The sequence below is a fragment of the Micrasema longulum genome, unplaced genomic scaffold (assembly GCF_059751315.1).
Source record: "Micrasema longulum isolate JH-2025_06_02 unplaced genomic scaffold, ASM5975131v1 h1tg001067l, whole genome shotgun sequence".
NCBI lineage: Eukaryota > Metazoa > Arthropoda > Insecta > Trichoptera > Brachycentridae > Micrasema > Micrasema longulum.
In genome coordinates, this window is record NW_028278255.1 from 316,434 (window position 1) to 341,883 (window position 25,450).

Consider the following 25,450-nt stretch of genomic DNA (forward strand, 5'->3'; position numbering starts at 1 on the left):
ACTGTTCTGGAACATAATTCAAATTGCAAATTTATATTTGTCCATACTGATCATCGTGGTTTCGGATGTGACGGGGTTTAAAGAACACCCTGTATACTTGTACATATATACACCCTCTCACGCCAAAACCAAACCCCACTCCCTCACCCAGCACCCTCACACAAAGCACATAATTATTTTGAATATTTTTAATGTTTTCTTTTCGAACTTCAGTTGATTTTTTTATTGTTTTAGTGTAGAACACTTAGGGGCTTTATTTAATGCTTCAATACAATGTTGTACCTATTTATTTTTCAATGATGTGGTTTTCTCTAGTAAACATTTTTTATTTGTATGTTTGCAGTATTAACTTGATGAATCATTGTTATTTACAATATTTTTAAGAAATAAAATATTTTTGTTTTATGAACCACTTTATTCATTTACACAACCGACTCGTTTCGGCAACACGTTGCCCTCTTCAGGGTAATACACTAAATTGCGTGTCAACATGGACAAAAGAGTATGGTTTACTAATAAACCCATCTAAAACACAAATTATGTTTGCGGGTAGTCAAGGATTGCTTAGTAAGCTAGACATATCTTCACTTAATCCTCTTATTGTCAATGGTACCAATATTCAATACAGGAAATCCGTAAAAAAATCTAGGAGTACAAATGGATGAACATCTCTGCTGGCGAGCTCATACTAATGAATTAAGCCGCAAAATATTTTCAGTCCACACTCACTTAGAAGGTTGCAAAAATTCTTACCCATTAATACTGAATGCACCCTTGTACAAGCATTACTACTACCCATTCTAGATTACGCTGATGTTTCCATGACTGATTTAAGCTGTGAGCAACTCGATAAACTTGAAGGACTTCAGAATACATGCATAAGGTACATTTTTGGTCTTAGGAATTATGACCACATTTCTGATTATCGTAGGCAACTGAAATGACTCAAAATTAGACAGCGGAGAGACTATCACTCCCTCTCACTTCTGTTCAAAGTACTTCATAGTCCTAGCGCTCCTATATACCTGCGTAAAAAATTTCAACACTTATCAGTTCATGGTTTACCTCTTCGTTCTAATTCTCAAGGCACTCTCTTAATACCCACCCACAATTCCTCTTTCTTCTCTAACTCATATAGTGTCCATGCGGCTCGACTGTGGAATCATCTCCCATCCACCATCAAAGATGTTACTATATTATCTCTGTTTAAATCACGTCTGAAGAAACATCTCCTTTCTCTTCCTTAATCTCTCCTCCTTTCCTTTTTCCTGTTTTCTCTTTTTTCCTTTTTCCCATTGAGTAATAGTTTTGATTTAAGGTCATTAATAAACAAATACGTTTATTTCTATTTTTTTATATTTTTAGCTTTTTAATCTTTTTTTTCTATTGAATATGTTCTGTAACTTGAATTATAAAAATAAAACTTTTATTTTATTGGTTGGTTGGAAGAAATTGCCATTTGGCAATAAGCCCGCCAATGTACAAATAACATTATGTACAAAAAGTTAAATAAATAAAAAATAAAAAATTAAGAACTCTTTTTAAATTAAAAAAAAAACAAATTATAAATATTACCTACATACGACCACGGTTCGTATTGGAAACCAAATTTGCAATACAATAGATAAGGTATCAGACGATTCTCATATCCAGTTTTATACCAAATATGGTCATGTTTACCCAATGCCAGTGAACAATAGACTTGTTCTCATTATTTCAGTTTTAGGTAATGTAAGTTACGATTGAACCGGGTCGTGGTTTCCTAGTGTTCGAACCCCACTCTACTACAACTTCATTCCTATTTTCTAATAATGCGTTATTTACAACTTACTCGTTAAATATGTCCCTTAAATGGTAAATCATAAGAAATAAGAACGCAAATACTTTAATCAAATAAAAACGATGTAGATTTTTACCGAACGAGAAATAAAGTACTTGCATATATTATTTTGATATCAGATCTACATCAATAATCTCCATATAAAGCTACGGCAAAGACAATAATTATAACAACGACATAATAATTCGGAATTCTTAAGACTTTTTCTAAATACAATTTCTTTCGGTAATATCTGTTAAGTGATTTTATTTTTTAAAAGTATTTTTAACATAGTTTCAATATAGTTAAATATTTTGTCAAAATAAAATTACGCATTTTTCCTTTTTGTCATAAATAAAAATGTGTTTCAAAATAAAATCCATATTATCCCCTTAATAAAATTCAAAATGTCACTTAACAGATATTTTTACGGGGCGAGGTAGATCATTTCCGGTCTCGTATTTGTACCGTATGGCTTTTGAAATTATTCTATATATACCTACGGATCTCGGCATAGCTTATGAAGTACACACATAATGAGGAACTTCAGCCCTACGGGAAATTGGAAATAAAAAATGTTTTATTAGGCGCGGTAAAAATTAGAACAATAAATTGTACGGAAAGTTTCTTAAAAATGTGTAAAAAAAACTATCTTAATAAAAACGAACAACTTTGAACGACGTCACTAGTTCATATGAATAAACCAATGAGAATAGAGTTGTGAAAGATTTCTGGTTTACGGTAAGTCAACAGACCAATCGGCAGACTGACCGAGAAGAAGTGGAAGAGAACTTGAGACGTCACATGCGGAGTAATTTCAGAAATACAAAACTTCAAAAATCATAGCGCTGATAAACCAGACATATACATTTTTTGGCCCAGTTTAAGAGTAGGTATATCAACTTTTTTTTAAACTTTCTCAAAAAACTCTCTCCTTCATTTTATTTCAATAATTCAGTTATTTGTTCATAAAAAAATAACATAGAAAAGTTTTATTTGAAAAAAATATGGATATAAATTGGATTATGAATAATTTTTACAAAACCTTTAACTTCTTTTTGTACTGCCATACCGAGTCGTGAAATATATCGAGATCTAATCGTTGCTCATTTTCAGAAAAGTAGTAATTGCTCGGTTGATTGGTGAATTCTTGGCAGCATTTGTTTGAATGAATGATGAACCAACCAATGATATGAGAGCTGTAAGGATATCCGGTTTGCGTATCATAAACGAACCAATCGGAAGAGCTAACAGAGAAATACCTCTGACATCACACGCGGAGTTATTCCAAAAATACAAAACTTTAAAAAATCACAGCGCTGATAATATAGGTATAAACATAAAAATAAAAAAATTGCTTTGCTAACTAGTCTATTAACAAATATTTTTCTTTTAAAAAACACTGAACTTCCTCATTAAAATGAGCCCATTACATGCCTAGCTATTTTTCCATATTATTTTCTTAAAAATGTGTTGCAATAAATTTAAATCTAAAAATCTCCCTAGGGAGTGAAATCTAGCATGGTCTACAAACTAAAAATATTGGAGATTTGAATGTATCAACTTACCTATATTTTTGTTGATAATTCTTGAGAAACTCCATTATTTATTTAACTTTAGGCGAGTATTACTTCCATACTTCACTCTTAAAAGTGTTCTCTATGTTTGTTGAAATATAAGAGTAGAATTTGTATCCGCGGACTGTACAATTATTACATCGCATTGTTCTGACAAATGGAGCAGGAATCAAGAAAATAAAACTTAGGCACTTGGTACTCACTTACCCACATTTTAAGTAGGTAGGTATCTATCAATTTTACTAAAATATAAAAATATCCATATGTTTTTGACAACTGAATGGTGCTTTACTAAAAATTTTAAGGTTGACTTTGTCCATATATTTTTTTAGTGCAATAATAGTGAGCAAATTGGCAACCGTGTATTTTGTGTCAAAAAATGTTACAAATTAATACAAATTACTTTGCGCACCTACTCAAGTCCGACCTTTTTGTTTCATATTATATTGCACACCACCATGAAAACTTTTTTTTTAATACCTACCATTGCCTGATGCTTAGAATACGTTTTCATTCGTAATTTTTCGTTAAAATAAAATAAATATTACTTAATGTTAAAATACTCGTTTTAAAAACTACGTACATTTCTATTACAAAGTGACATTGCAAATCCACAATCCACGTTTATGTTATTTTGCCTTTAAACTAGAACGCATTTCAAAATGAAATATCGTATTTCCCATAGAATTATAATTTATATATATGTAATTCTATGGTATTTTCCCTGTCAATAAAAACCGTTAAAATACTTAAAATATATGTGTTTGGTGTGGATACTGCCATCTATTAAAAAAACAGTGAAGTTTTCTTGTCAACGGGTAAAACATTTTTATCAATCTTCATTACCGTCAAATATTTTTTTATTTAAAACTACCACTAGAGGGCGACACAACAAAAATTAAAACAAAATTCTTCTATTGCCATTGCCATGGACATAAAAAAAATATTGGTCAGTGTTTTGTGATAACATTTTTAGAATCATGTAACATATGAGTTATTTACACTAGTTGATACGTTTAAAAGACCAATGTGCTTACAAAAAACGCTCTAAAGTGAAATAATGACAGCTGTAACAGATAACAGGTATGCATAGTGTCGTCTACAATCTCGTTTGACGTATCCTTGGTTCTTGCTAATGTATTTTTTTGTTATAGGAAACGATCAAGAGAAGATGATAATTGCGATTTCATGCCTTTATCAAAAAGAATAAACAATCTGCACATTAATAATGTTAATATGAATGCAAATCAAGTTCAAGGACATCAACATCAAATATCATTGCGAGAAACATTTCGGGAAGAAGGTCCTACGACTCTACGACAAACCCCATACAATCCCGGAGTCAGCTCATCACAAAGCCATTATTATTTTGATAATAAATTATTATTCGAATTGTATTTGGAAAGGCTACAAAGGAACGGGCAGCACCATAGCTACTGATCATCTGCGAATCTGCTTTTCGGTGTACCTACGAGTTAAATTTGTTATGTACCTTCTATCATTAATTTATTTAAATATTTTTTGTCTAGTCAGAAGACATAATCATAAGCCTAATATTATTTTGCAATACAAACAATATTTCGATTACGTTGTTTGAATTTTTTGAATTTCACACGTTCTCGTTTCGAAATTTGTGTTCCGAGTAAAAATTGACATTTCGTAAATTTAATATGGGCGCCATGTGTTCAACGTTCAACGGTGCATTCTGGCGGCCAATGAATGAATTCAAACTGTCATGGCGGATTTAGTTTCGCGCAGGTGTTCTTTCTGTGAGCAGCTCGATCTTTCATTTTTTCGCGATTTATCTCGATAGAAATAGTTCGCGGATTCCTTCATCATCAAAAAACGGCGTATGCTGGTGGGAAACCTCAGGTGCGTACACGATGTGTTATGTATTTTTGTTTACGAGGAATATAAATACGTGACCCTATTAGAAGTGCGCTTTCTAGTTCTGTGAGAATAGAGGAATCAGTTTACTTAGATGGCCGGTACCGTTATCCGAATGTGTCGTGCCGAGGTTGTCGAGAGACGATGGTCCTCCCTCTCGTGTCGGAGGACGGGAGGACACGACACGAGACGCGACCCCTCCTCTCGCGGCCCGACGTTTCCTGGCTATCGGAGTCGGGACGGAGCCGTAATTTGGTGTATTTACGCATATGGAGGGGATCTTGCAACTTGGTGGGGATGCGTTGTGATGGAAACTCGGTTTCTTGACCAAGGAAACGAGACTGGTAGGGGGGTGAACAACCTGTGAACCTACTCGACTCGCTTTCAGACGATTTATTTCATTCGGGCTTTTCTTCCGCTCCGATGGGAGTTTTCTTACATAACGCTGCGTTAGCAATAGCATCCGCGAGTCCGTTAGGTTAGGTCCGCCATCCTCCAGAATTCCGTTTACGCGAGCTGCAAAAACTAATAACGGTTGTATTTTGGCTAACCTTATAATTACCGCAATATGTTTTTCAGATTTCAGGAAAATGCTTCGTGAGGTTGAACGGTAAATGTCAATTTACGCTTTTAGTTCTCAGGCGTGCTTGGCATACGAAATTCTTTGCTAGGCTCGCTTTGTTTATTGTTTTTCAAGGATAAATGGCTCGGCCAAAACCGAACATTAAAAATTTTACGTATCTGATCATTCTCGTAATTGTTTAGTTTTAGAGTTTGTGACGTCATAATACGCTCTCTCCGCGTATCATTGTGATTCTAAATATAATATGTACTGTACTAACTACTAATCATTATTCATCCCAAATGTATACTCTATATGATTGATATGATCACAATAAAATACTTCCTTTTTCCAAATAACCAAGTGTTTTCATTACGTTACATTACTTGACTCATGCCATTCTAGTGCCTAAATATGTAAATATAATATATAGTTGGTAGTATGTAGTATGTATACAATAACTGGTACATATGTAGTGCGTGTCTCTAGCTCTAGGTATAGATAGAGGTGTATAGGTGAATGTTCGGCGCAGCGTATAGCCAACATTTTACTTTCTCTTTACGGTGTGATCTGGCTCATGGTAACATAGAGTAGGAGTCAAACGCTTTAAAATATTTCATTTTAAACATTATTATGATTTAATTTTTAAATGTTTTACTGCCGGCATCAGTAAAGGTTCATTTACTTGAGAGGTAAATGTTACCAATTATGCTTCTCAAATATGTTTTCCGTCTCCGTTCGAATGCTCATAATAATAAATGTTTTTCAGTGAATCTATTAGCACTTTTATATATATGAGGAAACTTTATATGCAATATTTACAAAAGCATGCCCGCTTAATGAGAAAGTTCTGTGGTTTTAAAAAAAATATTTGTTAATAGACCATCACACTAAGCCAAATTTAAAAGAATATTTTTACGTATCGTATTATCAGCGCTATGATTGTTTAAAGATTTTTAATTTTGAAATGAAATTTGAAGTTACTGCGCCAGTCACGTTATAAGTTCTAGTCGGCGAGTTCTGCTGATTGGAGAGTTGGCTTCCTGGAAACCAGAAATCTATTTCAACACTCTACAATAGGTTGATTCAGAAGAACTTGTGACGTAATTCAAATTAGTTTATTTTGATTCATTTTTCATACAATTTTGAGATAATTTGCCTTACAATTAAATGCTCTAATTTTTGCCGCATGTAAGAAAACATAATTTATATCTAATTTCCCATAGCACTGAATTTCCTCATTGATTTCCGCCTAGTTTTGCAGTGGATGGAGCATTTGCCTACCATGCTTAAGGTCCCAGGCTCGATTGCTAGGAAGAAAGTTATAAAAATAAATTATGTGGTTTTACACTGATACTCACTATCACTAGATTAGCACATGTGTAATGTAACAGGTGATTGAGCTATGCTTATTTTCTTTACTAATGCTGTGCCCTAGGCACCATCTGGTGCGGATAAAAGTTTTAGCTTCAGTGCCGCAGAACAGCATTTATTTGATATTTTTAGTAACATATATATTATAATGTCGGCCCCGAAACATATATATTTGTCGGCCTCGTGGTGTAATGGTCAGCGCGTTTGCCTACCATGCAAGAGGTCTCGGGTTCAATTCCCGACATGGTTGATAAAAAATATTTATTTACAAGGGTGTTTTCATACTGAAATATTTCATAGTCCCTGGACTGGTACCTGAAGCGTAAGACTGATAATCTTACCTTCACCCAACAAAAATGATCAAGATATGCTGCATTTGGTGTAACAATGCAGTTCTCTATGCACCATTAGGTGTGTAAAGGGAACATTATTACATTTTACATTTATAAATACATATTAATCATTTACCAGTTAGTCCACATTTGATCGCAGAAATCCATTCCGTACATTTATATGATGTACATTTATTAATGACTTTTTAACAGTTACTGTAAAGAACTGAGGAGTTTTTCCATTTGAAGTTCTTCTATGGTAATAATAGTTTTCGGGAGATTATACCTTTGAAAGTTAGGTTTGAAGAATGCTTTAAATATTAATAATAATAATCTGAATCGTTTCCATTTTATGTGCCTGTGAGCTCTGCAGACTTCTCAACAAACTTTCTTTTCTGTAGCCTACTTGCGGTGCCTCTCACCTCTCACCAGTCTGGTGCCTACTCCTACTTCTCTAGGTCCAATATCTTTCTCGTTTTTGGTCTTGTCGCCAGTTAACCCTTCCCCAGTGATTTTTTCCTCCCATCTGCCTACCCTCTGTGTGGTGGGGTGAGACTGCAAAGCGGTTCAACAGCTGCGAGTGGTGTAAACACTGCCAATCTGGTGCTTCCTGTGACACTACACCAAATCAGTGAAAGTTATACCAGTCATTAATGTGAGTAGGGTCTAAAAGAAAAAAATCCATACCCTTGTGTGGCTATGATGTCATTTGAATCTACATAACATAGTTCATACTCTTTTTTTTAAAATAGTAATTAACATATTACAACAGAGATGAAGAACACTTTAGATAAGGTAATATAGAAGTCTAGGCATCTACAGGGCTTATGACCTGTTATTATCTGGTTTAAGTGGCCACTGCAACATTCACCATTCTGCTCATATTTGAACATCTATATTCCTTCAGTTCTTTCATCTGTTGATGTTTGTGAAGTTAAAGAGCTGAAACCTTTATTTATGCGGGTGAGATTCATCTAATTGAATTATTTCACCTACATACTAGGCAACGCTTGAAAATCTTATTTTTTCAATTTCTATACTTCTTCATTGACCAGGTGGATTTATCAACAATATTTTGAGTTTGTCCAAATGTTTGTAGACAAGGACTGGATTCATGTTCTTCATCTCTTTTGTAATATGTTAATATTAACAGCTCCAGTCCTTGTCTAGAAAAATTTGGACAAACTCAAAATATTGTTGAAAAATAGTCACGTCGTATTTTGCTATAACAGGCCTAAATTATATAATTATTTTTACAAATTTTGGAAAATAAGTTGTTGAACAGTATATATATGATATTTTGAGCATGTCCAAATGTTTTTAGACAGACTGGATATCACTCCCTATGGAATTATTAAGATCTGAAATTCGGCATTGTAGGTGAAATAATTCGGCCAGATGAATCTAACCCGCTTCCATAAAGGTTTCAGCCCTTTTGTTTCACAAAAGTCAACAGATGGAAGAGTTGAGGAAATATGGATGTTTAAACATGGGCAGAATGGTGAACGTTACTCAGTGTGTAAAGTGGCCACTTAAACCAGCCAATGATGAGTCATAAACCTTGTAAATGCCCAGATATCCATATTACCTTCTCAAAAATGTTTTCCCTCTCTGTTGCAATAAATTTAGTGCGTGTCAATTTTTTGTTTTTAAATACCTGTATTTCAAAATATGACATCTTTTGCTTAATGTAACGTGACATTACAGCACTGTTTCCAGAGGGATTTTTTAACACAGTCTTTTTAGAGTTAAAAGTACTCATTCTTTATTAGAATTCGTCTACTAAAAAAAAATGAAAAAAAAAACAGTCAAAAATGGCCCTGAAAACTCATACTGAGAAAATAAGACCACTGAAATTCTACACTACACCAGACTTTTTTTATTATGCCTATACAACAGTTTGCTCAATTTTCATTTTCAAAGAAGTGACGTAATGAATTTATTCAAAATAAAACACTTTGTAAATTCACCACACAAGAGTTTAATACATTTAAACACTACTAGTTTCTAGTTTATATTTACACCTGAGGATGGGTTATACTGATTACCCAAAACTAGTTGTGTTTTAATGTATTAAACTCTTGTGTGGTAAATTAACAAAGTGTTTATTTGAAATAAATTCAAAATGTTTTTCCACTAAGTAAATGCTGAAACAATAAATAATATAAGTGACACAATGATCAACAGTCATTTGATCATGGTCTTTCTTCGATAATGATTAAATCTTCGCACACTTGCTCTATAATTTATCCCCTCAGCCATTCCCTCTATGATGTCGTGCAGGAGACCCTCATGGCGCATAATGTGGCCGATCCATCTGGCTCGCGTTTTGAGATTTGATTAGGTGCCTACCTTCTTCGATTCTGTTAAGAACCTCGTCATTAGTGATGTGGTCTCTCCCGCAAATTCCTAATATTTTTCTGTAGCACCACATCTCGAAGGCCTCTAGTCTTTTTTTATCTCTTTCGGTTAGGCACCATGTCTCACAACCGTACATCAATATGCTCCATACATATGTCTTGGCAAGTTGCTCGTGGAGTTTTAGATTGATATTATTTGACTTAAAAATCTTTGATTTTTTGTTAAACGCAAGCCTTGCTTGGTGTATGCGGCAGTCGACTTCTCTTTTTGTTCTCCCATCCCAGGTGATCCTGCTTCCAAGGTACACAAACTCTTTCGCGTTTTTCAGAGTTGCTCCTGACATTACTATATTCATTCTTTGCCCATTACGGGCCACAGTCATTACTTTGGTTTTGCTCCTGTTTATTTTTATATTATATTTGTTATTTAATACATTCTCCATGGATGTCAGAGCCTCGGTGAGTTCTTCTTCACATTTAGAAATCAGAGCGATGTCATCGGCAAACCTTATCAATCATAACAGAAATGTAAGATAAAAAAAAGCAATCTGTTGATTTCTCTAAAATTTTATTGTGCACGCGGAAACATTGATTGACACACCAGAGTAGATAAGTAAAGGGTCATTTAATAAGAGTAATTGAATAAATGAACTTAAATTGATATTTTTATATCATTTTAAATAATATTTGATGTTTTAAAGATAATGTTGATAAATTGTCCACCACCGCGTTGTTTAATCTGAGGTCCAATTTTCATTAGTTCTCTCATTAGATGAGCAAAGTAGGGTAAAAAAAATTACTACTCTGGCAACACTAACGACATGTCCATTGTATTTTCTTTTGACAATCTGACTGATGGAAAAATAATTAAATTTTTAAGTAATGCATTTTATACTTACACATACATTTGCTAATTACACATGAAATGTGATCCCATCCTGTTTCTTTAAGATTCCAGCAGTATGTCTACACTCTAAAACGACATAACACGGCGTTGTTGTGTTCAAATCGGAAGACGTCTGCAATGAAACTAATGGGTCAAAATATAAAACTACTCTTTTAAGAGTAGTTTAGTCGCCTTCTGTTTGATGCGAGTATGCGGTTTCTGGACTATTTTAAATTCTATGGGGACATCTATTAGTTTTTCGGTAATAATATGTGTATTCAATAAAACGCATATTTATTCATAGTTTTTCTTTATTCACACCTAGTTGAAATACACAATAATTGTTACGAGAGATAATGTCGAGTACCTTTATTTAAATCACCTTCCCATCTCAGTACAATACTGTTAGCCTAAACAGTTAGCCTGGAGATGTAGCCACTGCGGTAAACTAATGGAACTCTGAATTTTCCAGTGATTATCTGATTCTAGGAATTTCTTTGTTATTTTCTCCAACAGTGATTCCGCCAAAAACTTCGTAATCTAAGAACACAAAATTCTTCTGTTTTGAGGGCACTCAGATCCGCTAAATATGCCATCATCGCCGCACTACTAAGCGCTACCATCAGACGATTTTGAATTTTTTTTTTGCAAGTTGATCTTTTTCTGAAAATGGGACATTTTGATATCCCGATGCTGTGCTTGGGGACAGGACAGGCTACCTAAATACACTGCATTCCCATTCAATACACTACGTATGGCTACATTGTGACTTCTATGACTTCATTCCAATGTTTTTGTCTCTTGTAAATGCTGCCATCTTGTTCAGCATAATGAACTAAATTATCATAAATAAATTTGCGTAGTTAACAATGATCCACATTCTGTTATGTGCCAAAAACCAATTTAAAAGTCAACGAATTCATAATATTTGTCAGTTTAAATCATGTCTCATTCCTCATAATGATTAGTAATATCCATAAGAAATATTTTTCTTATATGTACATGCTTGTTCACCTGGCCCACGATTATGAACGGCTATCTTCATCGGTATTATACTGAGACGGTATAAACTAATATTGATATTTATGTACGAAAGTGTGTATCTTCGTCGGTAACCAGAAAAGTAGAGTTGGAGCTATACAATGTCTTCTCTCTTTTATGTACTTTTTATTTAATATATTTTTTTTTTTTTTTTGAATTTAGTTATTTTTTCCCCTCTCCTCCTGCATTCATAATAAATTAATGTGAAATCCGTAATTGGTCTTACTTTTTTTAATTGTTCTTAAGACTGTATGATTTCCTTAATAAATATTTAGAAAAAAAATTGTAAACATATATTTTCATATAAAAAACTTAATTTTACTTTGTAGATAAAATTGAAGATTAATTTTTAACTTCCCATCAGAATACGTACCCAGTACACAACTTAAAATAGTTTTTCATTTATTTCAATGAAGTATTTTATAAGTAAGGATTTTATGAATTATTGTACTTAAACTCATTATTTACATCATATTTTAAGGTTTTCTTTCTACATGTTTTATTTCCTGTTATTAACTTATTGTACAATTTGAAACCAAATTTCAGCGGTCGCCATTTACGTATTCTTATCTCTAGTATTATATTAATTTATTTTATTATTAAATATAAACTTAATACACTTCCCCCACTAAGCAAACATCTACCGAAAATGACAAATTCACATACTCGTACCTAGTAAAAAAAATGTGTGTTATTAATTTATTTTAAGATTTAATTTGATGGAATGTGTTGAACCCAGGATTTTTTTTCGGGGATGGTTTTAAATTTTGTAGACCAATAACAAAAAAGCTCTATTTAAACCTTAAATTACACATAATTTTGAAAAAAATATGGAACATAAATTGAAAATACAAAACCAAACTTAATGTAATCTGATGTAAAGTTTCCGAGGTTTTTCTCCTAGTTTATCCAAAATAGCATCAGGACTTGGGAGCATAGATCTGTAAAGATCTCACAGTGTTAAACCATTTAACCTTTTGTCGGAAGATGAGTTTCATAGATATTTTTTTAGATGTTGTAAAACACAAAAGCTCTTTTATTCTCTGCAGTAGATACAGGCAAAGTTGTGACTATAGTCACCAATGTTTTAATGTTTGGCTCGGAAGTCTTATCACTGCATTATTTAAAATACACACATGGACAAGTACTCGTAATAAAATTCTTAATTTTAAAGATTCCTTATCTGCTTGGATTTTTTTTAATACATGTTTTGGTAGATCTGATGACCAAGTAATGTTTCCAAGTAAAATATTAAAATAAAAGCACGGAATATACAATAATGAGGGTATTGGAAGCAAACTTAGAAATCTTCAGTGAAGGAGTTACTAAGGTATTTGCAAAAAACTTTGTAAAAAGAATTGAGGTTTCTAATTATGCTTGACTAACTCAACGGAGAATGCTAAGTTTGCGGTGTGTTTTTACAAGATTTAGAGACGGTTTTGAATCACGCTATTATTTATGTAGGTATGTTTTCATTTATAGTTTATTTTGGCATCAATAACTAATTTTCCATTTTTGGTGGAGATTTCTAAGTTTGTATTTAATACCCTCGTATGTATATTAATTCGCCGATTATTTGTAAACATTAGGTAAAACGACCAAATGCCGAGTGCATAATAAATAATATAAAACTGCACTAAAAAGATTCGATGTGTAGATCTATTATGACAGGTCCCTATAAACTATTTCTCGCCCTCCAAGCTGAGGTCTTTAAAGAGCCTGGCTGCTAAGTGGAGGGTCAGTGTTCTCATATTGCTAAATCTCCTCCTCCTTCGATCGTATCGGGCTATTAGGTAAGGGGGAGGGCTCTAACATTCTCAGGTTTAACCAGTGGTGCTCTGAGGATGCGACTTCTTTTGCGTTCTTATATCAAACTGTTGAATTTTACAACTAAATCAATTATTTCATGAACAAATGTATGTTGAAACCTTTTTTACTCACATTTTTATCCACAACTAAGGTACAGAAGTTATTTCTATTTGCTGTAAGCAAAGGCGTCATAAATATTGTGAACTATCATTTGTTGTTGGCGGCCTCCGTGGTGTAGTGGTCAAGACGCTTGACTCACGCACGGAAGGTTACGGGTTCGATTCCCGGTGAGAACACAAAAATTAAAATGTGATTTTTCTCAAGCCTGGGTACTCTGTGATGTAATTCACCACTGTAATTAGGCCTCCTGGCCTGTTGTGGTGCAAAAAAAAAAAAAAATGTATCATTTCTACTCATTATTTAAAAAACCTTGTCATTTTCCTATAGCCAATGTCAGACAGCTTAAATTGCATTCAATTTAAGACAGACCGAAGTGCGGCTATAGCAACATAAAACTTTTTTATTACTACTCGCAACAAAGGTAAAATTGAAATAGTAAGACTACATACAATCAAATTATGCGAGCATCAGATTGTTCCAATTCTGTTGTTTTAGTTATCATAATACATAAATGATTATCTTTATTTTCAACTAAAAAATTCCATTGAAATAAATAGTTCCAAATTTTTTAATGAATATGCGGCATCATCAATAAGTAAAAACGATGTCACCTACAAAATAGCAGACTGTTTTACAGGCACAGAATTGATACATTCTCTGCTTTGTGTTGAGAACGATTATTAAGAATTTCTAACTTATTAAAGCAGAGGTGGAGAGCATTATAAAGAAGGGATATGGAAGTCTAGGCACTTATTTATGTGGCCACTTTACAAACTGTGTAACGTTCACCATTCTGTCTTTGTTTGAATATCCATATTTCTGCAATTCTTCCATTTGTAGATTTTTGTGAAGTTAAAGAGCGGAAACCTTTAATGATACAGGTGAGATTCATCTGACAGATTTATTTCATTTACATACTAGCTAACTTATGTCTAAAATGTTCTCTCTATCTGTTTTATTATGTCAATCTTAATAACCCCATAGGGGGTGAAATACAGTCCTTGTCTGCAAACATTCGGACAAACTCGAATTATTGTTGAAAAGAATTTCTGGTTTACATTTGATCGCTGTGTAAATAATTTAGGTTTTGAAATAGATAATTATTTCACCCTTTTTTTAAATTGTTAAAATAGAACCCTGGACTTGAGTGGATGAAGGTGTTATGTTGCAAATTTTAAACAATTTTATTTTTAATGTAATAGATTTTATGTTTATTTACGTACAGCCCTTTCATAAAATGCCAATTACACCTATAAACCAACACACCCAAAAAAGTAAATAATTGTACTGGTAAAAATAAAACAGCTTTGTTTTTAACCACTATTTTTTTTCTTTTCTATTAACCGTTTTCAAAGCTAAACAAGCTTCTTTCTCAAGGTTTACTTAGAATTCTTTCCTATTTCATGTTATGTTATCAGTATGCTGCCAATGAAGCGGACTAAAAGAAATATTGTTTTTCTGGTTATTTATTATTTTTTTCTTATTGTTAATGGTATTTTTAATTTCTAAGATTTCCATGTTGTGTAATTTTAATATTTTCGACATGAAGTACTTTTGATCCAGTGTCTTTATTGAATTTTTGATTATTTTTATCAGATGGTTTGCCATCCAAATAAAAAAAAATTGTGGTTAAAAACAAAGTTGATTATTATTTTTTTTTATAATAAATAACCACAAAGTTAGTGCTTCAATATAAAATTTAAATTGTACCGATGTTCAAAATTTGAACCCCAGATATCTCTGCTTTTTGTTTTCATCACATAACACCTGTATCCGCTTATGTCTTCGCATCATAGTTACTCTTATGAAAAATTGAGTAAAGATTAGTGTTCCTCGTGGTAAAGATTAGTGTTCCTCGTGGTAAAGATTAGTGTTCCTCGTGGTAAAGATTAGTGTTCCTCGTGGTAAAGATTAGTGTTCCTCGTGTTAAATTAATTAGTACGTCTGCCTACCTTGCTTGAGCATCCATCCGGGATATTTTTGGCAAGGTAGGCACAAAAGCATTGTATAATTAACATATTACAACAGAGATGAAGAACATTTAAGAGAAGGTAACATAGAAGTCTAGGCATCTACAGGGCGTTTGACCTGTCAATGGCTGGTTTAAGTGGCCACTTTACACACTGTGTAACATTCACCATTCTGCCTATATTTGAACATCTATATTCCTTCATCTGTTGATGTTTGTGGAGTTAAAGAGCTGAAACCCTTATTTATGCGGGTGAGATTCATCTAATTGAATTATTTCACCTACATACTAGGCAACGCCTGAAAATTTAGACAAACTCAAAATATTGTTACAACAAATAGTGTACAACATCTCCAGGCTAACTGTTTAGACTAACTGTTTTGTAATGAGATGGGAAGGTGATTTAAATAAAGGTACTCGGTATTATCTCTCGTAATAATTATTGTGTATTTCAACTAGGTGTGAATAAAGAAAAACTATGAATAAATATGCGTTTTATTGAATACACATATTAAACAGCTCCCCAGGGAGTTGAATTCAGTCCTTGTCTACAAAAATTTGTACAAACTCATTATATAATTGATGCAATTTATGTATCCGGTCCCTGAACTGGCACCTGAGGCGTAAGACTGATCACCTTATCTTCGCGTAACAGATGATTTTAGTCCGTGCCCGGGCAGATTAAGTATACAGTTCTGTGTGTGAAATAGAATCAGAATTCTGGACGAGTGATTTTGTCTCAGTGGCCACTCTCGGGTAAAAATCATGAAAAAGATATTCGAGTGTAGATAAGTCCGCCTCATAGTGAAATAGTTGGCGCTTTCGCTCACCATGCTTGAGGTCTCGGGTTTGTTTAGTTTTACACCGCATTATTTCATTGTAATATCTGGAAAATCGAAAAAATGCAATGAGCCCATTTTTGCCGTGTACCCTTCAAATGTATAGCAGGAACTGTATTTTTAATTCAATGTTTCTTTCCTGCAGGGGCTCTGTGATTGGCTATCAGCTTGCTTGCAAAAAGCGGCTTCACAATGAACTTCACCCCGTTTAGCAGCCAATTTGCCGGGTCGATCCCGGCAGCGGCGATGCATCAGTTCACCACAGCCAAGTTTGCCCAGAACATTACTGCGGCTACAAATGGAACACAAATGGGACAGGTGAAATAAAAAAATACATTAAATTATCTTATTTCCATCGGCAAATACTAGCTAAATCAAAATAAATTTGCTTAATTTTCATAAATTAAAAAGGAAATATATTACGTATTTACATTTTCATGATTTACTCATAATATTTCAATTTTAGGAGCCTTTTCTTTTAGTCATAAATAACCATGTTAGAAAATGGGATCCAAGTTGTTGTAAAATGGGGTTTGAACCTCGGACCTCTTCCACTACCCATCATTATTTTCATTAAAATATTCATCACTCAACTAATCTTCATTCAATGTAATACATATTTTTTTATTAATAACAAATAAAAATACAATATTCAACTAAATACAATTTTTTGTATTAATCAAATACATATATTTAGATTAACGTTTCCCATTACTTAAAAAAAAAAAAACAATTCTTGTGTACATAATGGGGAGTGACGTCTTACAATAGTTTATTTTACTTAAACTAATAATATTTTTAGAATAATATATATAAATGACAAAAAAGATATAAACGATGTTTTTAATCAGTGTTACATAAAGAAGCATCATAGATGTAACTTTTCACTTCTTTCTTAAATATATTGTATTCCTGACTGCTTTTTACTATCTTTGTTCATTTCATTAAAGAAAAATATTCCTCTGTAAGTATAATGATGTTGTGCAGTAGTTTTTAATTTAGGAATTAAGATATTACCACCTGTTCTAGGTCGCGTATTTACGTTTTGTGACCTAGAAATACTACTATTTATTTTATCTTCATGTATTTGAAGCAAACAATTCTTTTTATGTAGCAATTTTATATCTAAAACCTTATTTTTTTTAAATAATTGAACAGTGGGCAAAGTAGACGGCTTTTTCAAAATAACTTTTATAATTAATTTTTGTATTTTTTCAACCGGTAAAATATTTGTTTTAAAAGCACCACCCCATCCGATTATTATTATATATAGAAAATAAGTCTTTTTTGTCTGTGGTAAATTTGGAAAAATTAATACGTACATAAATTGTCTATGATAATCTGTTAAATTTACCACCCCCCCCTTCTCAGTGCTCTGTAACTAGTACACATTGCTTCTAATAACTTTAATATCTCTATAAACATAATAAGTACTTCGTTAAAATTTTCTGTATTCTTCCGTTATACAATAACAAATTGGTTAAAATAATTTATAATAAATGCTTATTAGACACAGAAAAAGTATTTTATCAGAAATTGAAGACAAATTACCAACGCAGTAAAAAGTTTACCAATATGTAGCATGTCGCGGCGTATGAAGTATAAGAGTACCAAATATACTATTGTCTCACACACTTTTACAGTTTTTACAGAGAAACAATTTTGCTCATCACGCTGGCCAATAGCCAAGTAGCCAAGTGTCAGTAGCTCTCGGGGCTTCATTAGGGCTGGTCCTCTTGCTGGCGCTGCGAGCGTCAGCCAATGGATTTTTCATGTATTTTTCAATTAGATAAAAATATGATCACTTTTGAAAACTATAAATCATTGAATTAATTGCTTATGAATATTCCAATTTTAAATCTCATTTTTGCAAGTGTATTGCAAGTGACTACACAGCACCGGAAAGCGAGGATGTTTTTGGCTCAGTAAGAGAAGGGTTAACCTTTCCCTCACTAAGCATCCAAAAATACACATGATCCGAACGGGGGGACCAAACGACCCTAGCGCCTACTTGTATATGGCACCGGGAGAATAAAACGTTGGAAGTGTTTATGTTTTTGCGTACACATATTTTACTCTTTCGTGAATTTTATTCATTTTTGTTAGTTTTCCGAATACTTATCTACACAAAGTGAAGTTGACCAAATCGGTCTGTGGGGGATTCGAATCCCCCCCTTCGGTCCAGCTAGGTTAAAAAAGCTGAGTAATCGAAGAGTGGTATCGGACATAATTTATTTATATAAAATTATTCATAACTTCATTGATTGTACGAAACTACTTGAGTCAGTTTTTGTACCACCTAGAAGCACAAGAAATTCCCAAATAAACTATTGCAACAAAACCTCGGTAACGAGTATGCTGAAAATATTATGTAAATGTCTTGAGTATGAGATTGCATACCTACAGAGAGATTTTGCTCAAGGTATTTCTGTCTAGTGAATCACACTTCATTGGATGATTCGGGTCAATTTATATTTTATTTTGTAATATCAAGTTTCTTAAGTACTTATCCATATTTTTATCTTTATTATGTAGTTGTAATATTATTACTAAATGTATAATGCATATTTTTTTATAATCAAAAATATTTTTTTTTGTTTATCACCCATGTAATTATTGTATTTAAACAATGTGAAAAGCCCTATGGGTGTTAAAATAAATAAAATAAAATAAATATGTACACCTAAAAAGCGTTTTTCAATCATAATGAATTTAGATCTAAAGAAAGAGAAAAAGAAACTAAAGAAAGTGTGCGAAATATTGAAATAAAAGTTTCAATATGAAGAAGAAAATTGAATATATTACAAGAGTTTCAATATTTTAGGGGTTACAATATTTTTTTAAAAGCTACTTTTGCACTAGAATATTTCATTTTCATTAACCAAATGATCGAAATACGCCGCATTTGGCATACCTGTGCAGTGCCCTATGCACCATCAGGTATAGACAAGGTTATATTGATTATGAATATAGGAAGGCAGTTAAGGTGATAAATTGAAATGATTTAAATTTAAATCTGTAAGTTTCTCTGTTTCACAACTCTGTTTGTCAGGAAGTTCTTCCTGGGGTTGGATGAGAAGGAGGTAGTGTTAAGTTTCAATGAATGACCCCTGAGATGGCGGTTTTCATTCATAGTGAACATTGATTTCAACTTGGAAACATTATATGTCCAACTTTGAATGTTTCAATTAAGTCACCACGCTGCCTCCGCTTTTCCAGTGAACTTAACCCAAGCTCCCTTAAGCGGTCCTCATATGATTTATTTTAAGAAATCGAAAAGAGAATCTACCATTTTAGTTGCTCTTCTCTGGACTTTCTCCAACAACTCTTTTTAAAATAGGGACTCCAGATTTGGTAGACATACTCCAGGAGTGGACGAACATATGTTTTATAAATTTTGAGGAACAAATCTTGGGTGATGTGAGCATTTTATGAAAATAATAACAAAATATTAACATTTTTTTGTGTAAAAGAAACATTTGCATGATTTACCCAAACATTTTATTTTAGTTAAACAAACTCTAAAACATAATAGTAATAAGAACATATATTTTTTAATTGATATGAAATATTTTCAGGCTTTCTATTTCTTTCATTTATTCAGGTAACACATTGTACAATTTTAAACACTTGTACAATGAGTTTGATTGATTTTTCTCCGCGTTGGTAGTTTTATCTTTTTTCATCTCTTGTTTGTTAATTGTGTTGCAGGTGGTTGGATTGCTATCAGGAGGAGAGGGCGGGGTGCATTACCTGAGGCCCGTAGAAGGAGGATCCGCCTTCCAACATCAGCAGCAGCAGCTCATTACCCTCCCCATCACGGTCCCGGGAGCCAAACCAGGTAAACACTTCCTTTATGTTATTTTTATTGTAATATATATTTTTTTTACTTAAAAAATATCTCGTCATGATCATAGAACAGCGACGAATGTGCGAAAAATGTGATATTCGCTTTCTTTTATATTTGATCTTGAAAAGGTTTTATAAAGGCTTTGTATTCCAGGCTTAAAAAAAAAAAAATGTAACTAACTCAAGTATTGTACTTATTGAGTTGTGACATAATTTTTTTTAAAACTGCTCCTATGTAAGGTACAAGAAAATCACATGCCCCGTTGTTCTACAATCGTGGTGATTTATACAATTTTAATCAAACTAGGTACAAATTAGCATAATATATCATGCTTGTGAACTTGCACTCACTCAGTCAATTATAAAGAAGGTATTTACAGACTTGTCTTTGGCCAGTTGTAGCGATCACTTTACACGCTGTGTGATTTGGCCATTCTGCTAATGTTTGAATAAACTTTCATCTGCTGACTTATGTTGAGCTAAATAGCTGAAACCTTCATTGATGTAGGTAAGTTTCACCTGGCTGTCATTATTCCACCTACTTGGCAATGCTTCTCAATTTTTAAAATTCTTTTAGGCTTCCTAACCAGTTCATTTCTTTAACAGTATTTTAAGTATGTACATATGTCCAAATGTTTGTAAATAATGCGGGATTCTGCCCCCTAGAGAGTTATCAAGATTTTTATTTATCCTTCATATTCCTTCATTTCTAATTTCTGTCGGGTATTTTGCAGGCGACCCTCAACAAACCGTACAGATTCAAGTGATGAACCCCAACATATCTGCCATGACTCAAGGAAACTTGGGACAACCCAAATATCAGATGACACCGATTCCCATCCAGGCATTTCAGCAAGGGGAATTAGGTAAGCGCTTATCTCTGTCTGCTGCCAATATTGATTGCTACATGTCACGAAATACCCCAGCTATCTTTTATGACCTGTAACTCTGTATAATTAAAGGCAAATATCACCAACCAGCCTTTTATATTTTTGTTATTAACCTCTAGCGCCCCTGGGTACACATTTTTCCACACTATAAATATATTTTTTACACTGGCAATTTATTTATGACAAAATAAAAGGTTTTTAAACTTTACATATTACATATTTTATTTGTACGAAATATTCCCAATCAGCAAAAGTGCTGGTATGAGGGGATACAATATATAATAACACAATAGTTTAAATAAAAAATCGAGAAAATAACATCACATATCACTCGTCACACGGGTTGTAAGAACTGTTTTATTTAGGTGTTTTTTAAGTACGTACATGTTTTGTATATTTTTTAGATCATTAGAAAGTGAATTGTAAAAACTGATTGCTGTATACAAAAAACTGTTTCTTTTTCTGTTGGTCCTAGGTTGTTCGCAAGTTTAATTATTTGATGCTCTTGTATTTATTTTATGTATGTTGTAGTTAAAATTAAATTTAATATTTGTCTTTATTTTATTCTTTTTCATCTTAAATATCATTTTTATTTTTACTTTTATATACTACAAAAGTCTAGTGTAAAAAACACTCATTAAAAATTTCACTTTTTCAATCAGTACTTTTGCTCTAGACGAGCATTTTTAGACTGATTAGTGTACATTATATCACAGGATAATTACTACAACTGGTAACTTCAAAATCAGCATTCGCAAGTTCCCTGCCTACTAAAAACACTTTTTTTTCTTCTTTCTCCATGAATACTCCAAATAGACAAGTTGTGATTCATTCAAGTCATATAATGATGATTTGAATGCATGACTTGTATATTTGTAGCATTCATGGGAAGAATGAAAAATGTGGTTTTGAAGTTACCTAGTTGTAGTAATTACCCCGCGATATATAATTTGAATTATATAAAACTAGCAAAAATAGCTACAATAGTAAATTACATAATTAAATAATTAAATTAGCTAGTGACTTTGTAGGGAATTATTTCAACGCAAAAGCACCATAGGTATAGCAATGTTTGATTTCAATGGTTATTGTTCCTTTTAAAAATTCTCAAATGCGTATTTTTTTTAAATAGTGTCCAATTTTGATAACAGTATTGTCTTAAGAAGTAGAAAGTAGAGAAAGTAGAAAAACCTATAAATTATAAGTTACTTGTCACAATATGTGAGTTTGTCCAAATTTTTGTAGACAAAAGACTGGATTCCACCCCCTCGGGAGTCATTAAGATTAACAAATTACAACAGGGATGGAGAATACCTTAAATAAGGGAATATGGAAGTCTAGGCATTTAAAGGGCTTATGTATAGTATTCTTCATCTCTGTTGTAATTTGTTAGTTATTTGTCAGTTTGGGATTTATTAAATTGTCTTTTGAATATTTTTTTCCTTATTATTATTTTTACCACGCTTATTATTGGTAAGATAAAAATGTTAATCTAGTGATCATGTTTTTCTCAGGTCTCGAGAGGTTAAATAGTCAGACAAAATATATTGTAGACATTGCAGATATTCAAAATTGTAACTAGAACTGCACCATATGTAAAAGAGATATTATCAGATCACTAAGCATTACTGAAAACAGATTCATTTTGTATGAACGCCACATTCATAATACTTGAGTTAATTTTTAATGGAATCCCAATGTGATAAGGCAATAATTTATGATTTCATGTATGTTATAAATTTAAGTATATGCAATTATTTTAAAATATGAAATATTGCATGTTTTAGGTACAACAGTTTTGACGGTGGCGTATGCGCAACAAGATGGCAGTGAAGGAATGCAAATCATTGGAAATACTGGATTACCCGAAGGTATTTAAAATATCCATATTTAAAAAAATATTTATATTTTAATTTGAAAATTTAGTTTAATTATATTTTTACAAATGGCATACTAGGTATTTTGTAACTTTTAATTTGATGGATTTGTTTAAAGCTCCCTGTCTCTAGTTTGACAATGGGGTATTTTCATAATGTTGAAAATATATCGTGGGTGATACTGTAATACCGCGTAACTACCAATTTATTTTTTTTGGCAGAGGAACCTAAAAAGCGTTCTGTCATTATATTACTTACGTTTTTTATCGATCAATACTGCTGGGTATGAGAAAAACTATAGGTATTTAAAGTAAACATAGCTTAAATTGGAAACTAACGCCTCTTAGTCCCTAAAACGAATTGATTGCAGTAAAATATTTTCGTACAAAAAAAACAGGTTATGTGGTATTGCAGTGTCATTGATGATATGTAGAATTTCGCTGGAGCTCCAACTCCAGTTAGAGATAGGCGGAAGACACGAGATTGCTGTTTAATGTGTATTTATTACATGTCAAATAAATAATGAATTGTGTCGCGTGAGTTTTTTTTATTTTTAATATGTGAGTTGCATCATTATTTCACCTTGCTTGTAATGTACAAGGTTTATATTTACTTCAAAGGGATAGTTATTTATTTGTTTACTTAAAAAAAAAAAAACATTCTATTAAATTTACTTCAATGAAAAACTTTGTTTAGTTATTTAGTTGATGTAAGGATCAGGTGGGAGGTTTCGGCTGTGGCCTGTTTTAGGAGCCTCTCCGCATTTGCTCTAGTGACGAGGAAACCACAGAAAACTCGTCAGGAGAAGGCGGACTGTTGTAATTCATCAACAGATCTTCTGATCCACTTGAAGAGTGTTCGGCATTTGGTGTCCTGCTATCATTGATGCCTTTTAATGCCTTTACTATATCTATCATATATAATGTTACCTCTCTTGACAAGTCCTTATGACTAATTACTACACGAACATCGTGTAAATCCTCACTTCTGCATCGCGCCTCCAGTTGCATTCTCTGCAGACTAAAAAAGGGGCAATGCATCAATAGATGGGAGACATCTTGGAGAGTAACATCATCGCATGGGCAAGTGTTGTACTCAGATATCTTGAATCTGTGTAAATAGCTCATTAATCCGCCATGTCCTGTCAGGATTTGTGTAAGTTCGTATCCTGCACCCTGCAGTTTCCTGAATTCTTAAGCATGGTAATTAGATGGAAAAAACATTTTTGTTACCTTTCCTGTGTGTCGCGCGAGTGTTACGGCTATGAGGGGTTGAAGTAACTGCACTTGGACTACATCCTGGAACTGAGTGACTGCGTTGAACTGACTCTTCGGGCTGGCTAGGCTGACTGGTCATTATCACGCCCTGTGGTCTCTTGATAGGCCATATTCCTTTTTTCATGTCTCTATGGCGTGAATGTACTGCAGGACATTGTTCTTATGTCTTGCAGAATTTAAAACGATGACTTGCTTCATCGATCGTCGCACTACTTTAGGTGATTTTGTATGTGTGTGTTTCATCGATTATAGACTATTATAGACTGTTAATATGTATTTCATTGCTATGTAATTATCCTTTATTTTTTTTAATACTCCGTTTTACCTTTTATGTAAATTATTTTAAAAAAAGCCCCACATGTTTATTAAATGTTTACAGAAGATTTTTTTAAATTCTTATTATACTGCTCTCGTAAGCAAAAGGGGAGCTTTAAGACAAAAATCACAAAATTGACGAAGTAATGTTCTTTTGACACACACAGGCTTTATGCTTAGAAACAATTGACATACCCTGTTTACTTATGATTATTTACAATTTTGAAAAATTTGCATACAGTTGATAAACACTAAAATGTGTCATATCTCAAAATATGACTTGCAAATAGCTGCCTTTTTGCTTAGGGCAGTGTAACTACCAATGTATAAAATAAGATAATACGCGCCGTTTGCCCCGCAGGGCGTGAAACATCTTGTTTTTAAGTTTTTAAAAGATGCATATTTGAAAGTTTTTAGTTGATGAACTTTTGTCAAAAAGTCGAAGAATTCTGGACGCTGTGTAAAAAAAATACAAAAAAAAAAAAACATATCCACATAGTTTTTCCTGATAATAATGTTCAAAATTACGTTTTGTGAACACACATATTCTTTGTAATTTAAAAAAAAAAAACTCATTTAATTTTATTTATTTTATCTCCCTGATTTTCGACATGACATCCCTAGTCGTAACCCTCTAAAATTACAACAAAATAAAATACTAATTCCA

General features: G+C 32.8%; 2 protein-coding genes across 3 annotated transcripts in view; both read left to right on the top strand.

Moving 5' to 3' along the window:
• The first annotated feature begins 4,326 nt into the window (after positions 1–4,326).
• On the top strand, positions 4,327–6,201 carry LOC148277226 (uncharacterized). The gene is made up of 2 exons (XM_088233176.1): positions 4,327–4,479; positions 4,551–6,201. Exons 1-2 carry the CDS (start codon positions 4,457–4,459, stop codon positions 4,834–4,836), a joined length of 309 nt encoding a protein of 102 aa, XP_088089302.1. The 5' UTR covers positions 4,327–4,456; the 3' UTR covers positions 4,837–6,201.
• The window catches only part of LOC148277227 (uncharacterized), a 30,379-nt gene continuing 9,976 nt past the window's right edge, over positions 5,048–25,450 (top strand). The window contains exons 1-5 of one of the 2 annotated variants that reach the window (XM_088233175.1): positions 5,048–5,268; positions 16,721–16,893; positions 20,287–20,416; positions 21,159–21,290; positions 23,102–23,185. In XM_088233175.1, the coding sequence (XP_088089301.1) occupies positions 16,768–16,893; positions 20,287–20,416; positions 21,159–21,290; positions 23,102–23,185 (472 nt within the window). In that variant the 5' untranslated portion in view covers positions 5,048–5,268; positions 16,721–16,767. Of the gene's footprint in view, positions 5,269–7,052; positions 8,207–16,720; positions 16,894–20,286; positions 20,417–21,158; positions 21,291–23,101; positions 23,186–25,450 lie in introns of those variants that run through there. The other variant, XM_088233174.1, reaches the window with a different exon arrangement.